The following is an 8637-nucleotide window of genomic DNA, read 5'->3' as shown; positions in this document are numbered from 1 at the left end:
AAACATTTACTTGAGTTTAAAACAGGTGTTTGACGTTTGATGCACTGATGCAATGAACCCCTTCTCCATTAGTCTAACACCATCAGGGTCAGCAAGATCATTCCTCAGTCCAAACACTTTCCTTCCATTGCACTGTTGTGAAAACTGTCTGAGAGAATAAAACCTGCAGAGATTTTTAAGACGTGTGCTTTTATTGTGCATAGAGGGTTTGGACGTCGTGTAATGCAAGTAAACGTCGGGTTGAATGCGCTCGTGTTTAAATGGCGAGTCCGAACACACTGACGATGCAGTACAAGTATTTATTTTCCCATCTGACGGTGCAGCTTCCTGAAGGACAACAGAGAGCTCAATATTAGACACAAATATTGTCATTCAATATTACTCTGCTTTTAAACACATTTGCAAAAGTTTGATGAAATAAGAGTCAATACGCTATAATAGTGCAAACTATACATTCGTTTTTTGTAATATGATAAAAATATGTTTAATATTAGGCGGTTTTTTTGTCAAATCAAACTTCTGTAAAAGATTGAACAAAGAAGTTTTTGCATATAGCAAATGTTTAGGTCCCCCCAGTTTTTAATGTTGTTTATGTGTCTATGTGGTGTTTTTAATATGCTTTAACTCAAACCGTGTGTAAGTTCATAAGTCGACAGCATTGCTGAGTATTTTCTGCTTAAAACTGCAGTGAACCAAAGACAGTCTCAAAAACACGGTTTGAAATCGCTGGTGTTTCTGACGTCACAAACGAGCTTGTAACCAATCAGATCAACGTGTGATCGTCAACCAGTGGATCTCTGAGCTGAGCGAGTGAGTGAAGGCGGGGCTCATTTGCATATTCATAGAACCGCGCATACTAAATGAGGCAAGGGTGTCGAGTTACAGTCAAGATATTTTAAAGGGATAATGCTTAAATATGTCATTTTGGTGATCAAAGATGAGTTTAAGGGATAAAAGGATGGACTATAACATTATAGCTCTAAAACATTAAAGTAGGGTTATTTGGTATTTCTTAAATATCTGCAAACATGGTATTTTTATGCTTTTAACAGTAAAAAAAAATGACGTTTAAATCAAAACAGGTGTATGTTATATACGTGACCCTGGACCCGCAGTCTCAAAGGGTACATTTTTTTTTTAATTGAGATTTATGCATCATCTGAAAGCTGATGTATGGTTTGTATTTTTAGCCGAGATGCAACTATTTGAAAATCTGGAATCTGAGGGTGCAAAAAAATCGGAATATTGAGAAAATCTCCTTTAAAGTTGTGCATTTGTGTTTGTGATATTGCTGCATCCACTCACAAAAAAACCTTTTTGATATATTTACGGTAGGAAATGTACAAAATATCTCTATAGAACATGAGCTTTACTTAATATCCTAATGATTTTTGGCATAAAAGAAAAAGCGATAATTCTGACCCATATAATGTTTTGTTGGTTATTGCCACAGATACACCCGTGCGTCATGTGACTGGTTTTGTGATCCAGGGTCACATTTACATTTATTCATTTAACAGACGCTTTTATCCAGAGCGACTCACACATGAGAGCAATAGAAGCATTGAAACTAACATGAGGACAACAATATGCAGTGCTGTGACCCTTCCCAGTTTAATCCAACGCAGCACATTTTTTATATTTTTTATAAAGATAATAGATCAGAATAAAGTGTTAGTATTAATGGATCAAGTGTATATATGGGGTCAATGACGTGGCGTGTCAATTCTGGTGTCCAAAGCATATTCATAATATTAAAAATGTATACATTTTTAAATGCACTTCATTAAATGACTCAACTGAGTCTCAAATGAAAATTCATCATAAATAATTCATCTTTAAGGAACTATTGACCTCAAAAGTCCCAAAATGTCATTCCAGGTAACTAATCTGAATACAAAAATACGACAAAAATGTAAAAAAAAAACATTAATAAAAGTATTTAAAATATACTTGGGCATAATTGTATTGATGTTTTCAACGATACCTACAAATATAGGGATAATACTAAGCTTATTTACATTTTTATGACGGGAAGACTTTTGTCTCCAAATTGTGATTTCTCTAATGTCATTCCTGGATAATAGACATAAATGACTATTTTGGACCATAATGCATTTTGGTATGTCATGTGACATAATATTGTATCAAAAAGAAGAGCCTGGGCTGAACATGTGCAAAGGTCAGTAAGCATCTCTTAAAATGTTGATATATTGACTTCTATATATCTCACACATATATCTCTGTATTATGTGTGCACTATTGTGCCGTACCGTCAGTAGTGCTGTCCCAGAAGCAGGAGGAGGCCGACTGAAGCCCAGCGCCGTTCTTCTGCATGATGATGCATGTGACTGAGGAGAGAAGAGGATCAGTGAGGGTTCCCTGCAGATGTTCACCTCACACACAGATGTTCTCCCAGTCCTCACACAGACCTCCTCACACACAGATGTTCTTCTGACACACAGATGTTCTGCTCACACACAGTTGTTCTCCTCACACACAGATGTTCTGCTCACCGATGTATTTGAAGGGTTTCGCCAGTTTGCTGAGCTGAGAGAGACTCTGCTCCACGACACTGGACGTCCACTGACTCACACGCTTGTGCTCGAAACTGCTGCGACCAATCACTGACTCCAGAGACTGAACACACACACACACACACACACATAGATAACACACACACAGAACACACATGTGCAGAAACACACCAGCGTCAGAAATCATGCTGTCCATCATCAGAGTTATGACATACTATGGACAAATTGTGCACTCTCTCTCACACACTCACTCACACACACACACCACACACACTGTCTCTCTCTCTCTCTCTCTCTCTCTCTCTCTATATATATATATATATATATATATATATATATATATATATATATATATATCTGACACACACACACAGACATTTAGTCTCACACTCACACACACTCTCAAACAAACACACACACATACACACTCACACACACACACACACACACACACACTCTCTCTCTCTCTCTCTCTCTCTCTCTCTCTCTCTCTCTCTCTCTCTCTCTCTCTTACACACACACACACACACACACCTCTTTAATGATGCCGCTCACTTCTTCCACCACGAAGGCTGTCTAGAAGAAGACAGGAATAAACAGAGAAAGATCGAGAGACTGTTTAAAGCTTCTGAACAGCGAAAACACTGAAATCTACTGTATATGTGTTCGGGTTAATCGGTTAGCAGCTGTTAGCGACTAGCTTTACTGCAACAGCAAAAAATAAACGAGTTAAAAGTAATTTACGAGTGTTTAAAGCAAACATATTTTATTTTTTATGGTCTTTACGGTACCTCTTCTGCACTCTGATCATCATCCATGTTTCTTTGTTTTGTCAATCGAAGCCTCAGCGGTTGTCATGGAAATGACGCACCGTATACGTCACGACGGAGGATCGTCATAGTAGTCTAAAATGTAATTACAAACTTTTTAGAGGTATAATTTTGATGGTATATTTTATTCGTCACGCAGTATGATATTAACGAATTTATTTCGTTCCGTCTTTACGTTTACAGAAGTAAATGTAGCAAGTTTCGTGTTACAAAAAATCGCCGGGGTTTTTTTCATCCGTATGTTCTCCTGTTGCTTGTTACCCAAAACAAATATGTAATATCGTTTACATTTATTATTTAGTCTCTGGGCTGTACATAGCACTTTTAAAATTGTTAATGTTTATATTTTAAAGTTTATTACTTAAGAATATAATATATAGGCCATGTTATTTTTTATTTGTTCTAATTTCTTTGAAGGGCAATAACATATATGCTTTTGAAATATTATTTTAAATATTTAGAGCCTTGATTGATCGCTCTGACTGACCAATAAGAGCCGCTCCACCAAGCCCCGCCCCTCGGAAGAGGATTGACGTCAGGATTCCCCGCCCTGCTGCTTCCTCTTTCACAGTGGTCGTCGGCGAGAGACACCATGAAGGCGTCTGGCACAGTACGTAAAATCCTACTTTAATCGTTTCACAGTCGCTTAAATCTCACAATTATCATCCGAAAACACGTATAAGACACTCATTTACCCATAGCAGCGATTTAACACGACACACGTTCAGGTTTAAAGCGTTTTATTCGCTTTGACGTGTTGATTGTAGCGAATAGAGAAACATGGCGGCCGGAGACTCGCTCCATGTGCTGATCAGTGATGATCACACACACACAAAACCTCACGATATCGAGTTGATTTACTCTCTAACACACTCTCAGTGGTTGATTCTTGTATTATTGAGTGTATTAGTGAGATTGTGCGCTCGTTGGTTTGTTTTCTGAGCATTACTCGAGATCAGTGTGTTTAGGCCGCTAAGTGTCAGTATTCCGTAATGATGATTAAATTTGCGCGCTTTCAAGATAATATGTATCAAGCTTAGGTAAATATAGATCAAAGATGCTCAATTTTTTTTCTACATGGTTTAGTTGACTTTAAACGGGTTAACATACTCCGCTGAATAAAGTTATAACTATGTTTAGCTAGTTTTGGAGGGATTTTGCCACTTGTTTTGGCTGTAAAATCTAGGAGACCAGTTAAAACCAGCCTGGGAGACCAGCCTAATTTAGTGTTTAAACAGGGTTTGGTTGGCTTTTAACAGGTTAACATGCTAGAGTAATGATATCAATGGCATAGACACCAACATCTTCGTGTTCAGGTGAGATTTTGAGCTAAAGTGTTGATCTCTGACTGTCTTTCTCTCTGTTTCTGCAGCTTCGGGAGTATAAGGTTGTTGGGCGTCTGTTGCCCTCCGCTAAAAACCCCACACCCCCTCTGTACCGCATGAGGATCTTCGCCCCCAACCATGTGGTGGCCAAGTCTCGCTTCTGGTACTTCGTCTCCCAGCTGAGGAAGATGAAGAAAGCCAACGGAGAGACCGTCTACTGTGGCCTGGTGCGAACGCTGTCTAATCCAGACGTCTATGAGCTCTGTTTCTGAGGCTTACGGCCCGTTCACACCGAGAACTAGAACTATATTAGCGTCCATACCAACGAATGATAACGGTCTTTTTATTCTAAGCAGAAATGGATCATAAACATCTCGAATGACTATACCTGATAAATATACACGCGCATATATATGAATCCCAAAGCAATTTGGCTGGTTTGTTACAAATTTGGAACACACAATGAGAAAAAAGTACTAAAATAAAAGCTTCAAAGCAAGCTAACTAGCACTGGTACTTTTGGTACACTATTTGCTAGCCTGCATAATGATCTCATCGTTAATACTTCTCACCGCTTATTCCAAGGGTATGACTGATTGCTTTCCATATATCCCATTCATTTTTAAAAACTATCCTTGAAAGTGGGTTTGACTTGGATTAACTTCTCCACAATGTCGTCTGCCATTTTAAACACGCGAGCCCTTTAATTCGAGTGGCTGATTGGCTGTCAGTGTGCTATCGTTCGACACTTGGGAATAAAAAAAAACGTTCTGACAGTGATCCCAACGATATATCGTTATAGTTGTCGTGTGAGCTCTGCTATTCTTAAATATGGACTTAGACCCGTCTTTATCTGTATAGTTGTCAGCTTGTAATGTGTAACTGTTTTTGTGTAACTGTGTGTAACTGTGTATTGTTTTTGTTATATTGTTTTCATGTTATCACTGTGAAGCGCTTTGATACAATCTGTATTGTAAAAAGCGCTATATAAATAAAGGTGACTTGACTTGACTTCTGTTCCTGCACAGGTCTATGAGAAATCTCCTCTGAAGGTGAAGAACTTCGGCATCTGGTTGCGTTACGACTCTCGCAGCGGGACACACAACATGTACCGCGAGTACAGAGACCTGTCCACATCTGGAGCCGTCACTCAGTGCTGTGAGTTTCCCAGAACACACTCGTGTTCGACCCGCACGCAAACCCAAAGGTCACTTCCCCCCAGTGTTGATGCCCTTGCTATGTGTGCGCACAGAAAAACCGAACCTTGTCGCCTTTCTTAGGCTGTAAAACGTGCCACTGAAAGTGAATTCAAGGTGCGACATGTGATTGTTGTGTGTTCTGTGTGTGTGTTCCCTGTGCTGATGTGTGTTTGTGCTTCAGATCGGGACATGGGTGCCAGGCATCGTGCCCGCGCTCACTCCATCCAGATCATGAAGGTGCAGGTCATCGCAGCCAACAAATGCCGCAGACCCGCCATCAAGCAGTTCCACGTGAGTCACCTGACCGCAGAATTAGCTTTACTCGGCTTTAGCACGAGCTCGATGATGACGCGGTCGCCGCTTAACCCTCATCCTTCCCTCGCGCTTAATAACATACAGGTGAAACTCGGAAAACTAGAGTATCGTGCAACAGTATTTCAGTAATTCAAATTAAAAGGTGACTAATATATTTAGTATATAACTATATACATATGCATGATTATACTTTTCAGAGTGCCGACATTTCTGTATTTAAAATCCTTTTTTTTTATTGATTTTCATGTAATATTCTAATTTTCTGAGATTTTGAATTTGGGGTTTTCATAAGCTGTAAGACATAATCATCAAAATTATAACTTTTCCACGATATTCAAATTTTCGAGTTTACCTGTTTCCCTCGCGGGTCAAAATGACCCGACGCCCTAAATTTATAAAAAAAATTTTTTTTTTTTTGGTCCAGAAAGTACGGAAGCGTATTGCATTCACTTGAAGAAAAAAATCTACTCTGTTTTTCTGAATTAATGAGTTAATTATCTCAGAATTACGAGAATTTTTCATGGGAAAAAAATTTTGCTCTGTTTTTCTGAATTAACGAGTTAACTATCTCAGAATTACAAGAGAATTTTTCATGGAAAAAAAGTTTTTGCTCTGTTTTTCTGAATTAATGACTTGATTATCTCAAAAACTCAGAAAAACAGAGCAAAAACTTTTTTTCCATGAAAAATTATCTTGTAATTCTGAGATAATTAACTCGTTAATTCAAAAAAACAGTAGATTTTTTTCTTCAAGTGAATGCAATACGCTTCCGTAAGAAAGCTTATTTTGATGTTTCTTTTTTTTTCTTTTTTCTTTTTATTTACCTTAAATTACTAATAAATCGAAATTTAAGCACATTCCTAACATTCTTTCAACTTAAATTCAACATATCTTACAATGTCATGCCATAACCCTTTTAATTCAGCTTTAAATATCTTACATCAGGAGTCTTGTCGACCTCTTGTGGAAAAATAATAATAACACATGAGATTTCATGACTCTAGATGATCTTATAGCTCTATATGGAGTAAATGAGCTGTTCCGCTGGGTCCTAAAGTCAGTTTCTCTCCAGAATGCATTCAGATACACATGTAGACGTAAAATAATATTTTGGTAAAGTGATCATTTTTAGGTTTTTCTATGTGTACTGAAGCATTCCATTCATTCCCATAGGGGTCGAATTGAGTACAATATTTTGTGTATTCGTGGTTCAAGTGAAAAGTCCACTCGAATTAATTTTTTTAAATTATTTTTCGGTAGCACTTGATCCAGTAATACGAACACTTTCTCTTGTCTTATATTCTATTTATAAAAAAAATAAGTCTCAGCTCTTGCATAGTTGTCCTACTGTTAGTTTCACTGCTCCTACTGCTCTCATTTGTTTGTAAGTCGCTCTGGATAAAAGCTAGCCTGGGAAAACCCAGACAACTTCCGGCAAATTTAGATTTGCTCTGAAAGTTAGTCTGGCAAAGAGCTCATTCAAGCCCATTTCCAATCCGCCGAAATCGCGGCACCAATCAGAAGCGTTGGGGCGGGCTTTACACGATGACGACAGCGCTGGGGTTTTGAAGCAGATTTTGTAGCCTACATTACAAAGATGGATGCCGCCGTCGAACATCACTCGTTCCAATCAGCGATCGCGTGTGTTTTAAGCGATTAACGTTTCCTTTTAGTTAAAAACCGAGCAAAGAACAACACTCGGCTCTGCATACGTCATCTCCTTCATCGCTCTGATTGGGTTTAGCTCTATCCGCGACGTCCGCTGGTGACGCCCCTCTGAAAATGACTTGTTTATGACGCTTTAACTCAGTTACAACTGAGAATGGTCTGGTTTTAACCAGGCTAGATAAGATTCTGCTAAATGTAAAGTTGGTTTAAATGACTCTGGAATGAATGAATGCTTGACTGTAGTGTCTCTTGTTTCCACAGGACTCCAAGATCAAGTTCCCTCTCCCTCACAGGGTTCTGCGCCGCCAGCACAAGCCCCGCTTCACCACCAAGAGACCCAACACTTTCTTTTAGAGTGTTTGTTTGTGCTTTCACATTACAGACTAATAAAACGTGGAGAAAATCCCCCTGTTCGTGTGTGTCATCAATACAAAGATACATGTTATGCTGATTATGAACTTGCTACGGTAATTTTAAAATGCAATCGCAGTAGTGAGATCATGGTGTTTATTTATTATTATTATTTTGTTGCCACATCACAGTAATGAGAGTTCAAGGAATTGCAATGAGAATGTCACCATGCAAAAGAGTCATTAGCAAGACAATTAATAATGAACTAAAGAAACACACATCAGACCATTAGAAGTATAATATAAGATTACATAACTGAATTTGGTTGATTTGGACTTTATTCCCTTGTATGTATTTGAGCAGAAAATTTGTAAATATACAGTATACAATATTTTATTGCACATCTCAAAGA

At 38.3% G+C, this 8637-nt stretch overlaps 2 protein-coding genes and 1 non-coding gene across 3 annotated transcripts; 2 read left to right on the top strand and 1 right to left on the bottom strand.

Moving 5' to 3' along the window:
• Positions 1-177: 177 nt before the first annotated feature.
• dynlt1b (dynein light chain Tctex-type 1b) lies at positions 178-3458 on the bottom strand. Its single transcript, XM_056242823.1, has 5 exons — positions 3329-3458; positions 3072-3113; positions 2517-2640; positions 2274-2351; positions 178-327 (listed from the first exon to the last, which is right to left on the bottom strand). The coding sequence occupies exons 1-5, from the start codon at positions 3353-3355 to the stop codon at positions 257-259; spliced, it is 342 nt and encodes a 113-aa protein (XP_056098798.1). The 5' UTR covers positions 3356-3458; the 3' UTR covers positions 178-256.
• Positions 3459-3834: 376 nt separating this feature from the next.
• Positions 3835-8279, top strand: rpl18a (ribosomal protein L18a). The gene is made up of 5 exons (XM_056242820.1): positions 3835-3977; positions 4740-4919; positions 5721-5850; positions 6073-6182; positions 8136-8279. The coding sequence occupies exons 1-5, from the start codon at positions 3960-3962 to the stop codon at positions 8226-8228; spliced, it is 531 nt and encodes a 176-aa protein (XP_056098795.1). The 5' UTR covers positions 3835-3959; the 3' UTR covers positions 8229-8279.
• On the top strand, positions 5881-6016 carry LOC130077557 (small nucleolar RNA SNORA68). The gene has a single exon (XR_008805784.1). It is a non-coding gene; the product is annotated as a small nucleolar RNA SNORA68 (small nucleolar RNA).
• Positions 8280-8637: the final 358 nt, after the last annotated feature.

Source organism: Rhinichthys klamathensis, unplaced genomic scaffold (assembly GCF_029890125.1).
Source record: "Rhinichthys klamathensis goyatoka isolate OS25496 unplaced genomic scaffold, OSU_Roscu_1.1 h1tg000758l_1, whole genome shotgun sequence".
Classification (NCBI taxonomy): Eukaryota; Metazoa; Chordata; class Actinopteri; order Cypriniformes; family Leuciscidae; genus Rhinichthys; species Rhinichthys klamathensis.
The sequence above is the reverse complement of the archived record's forward strand: the minus strand, read 5'-3'. Positions and strand labels throughout refer to the sequence as shown.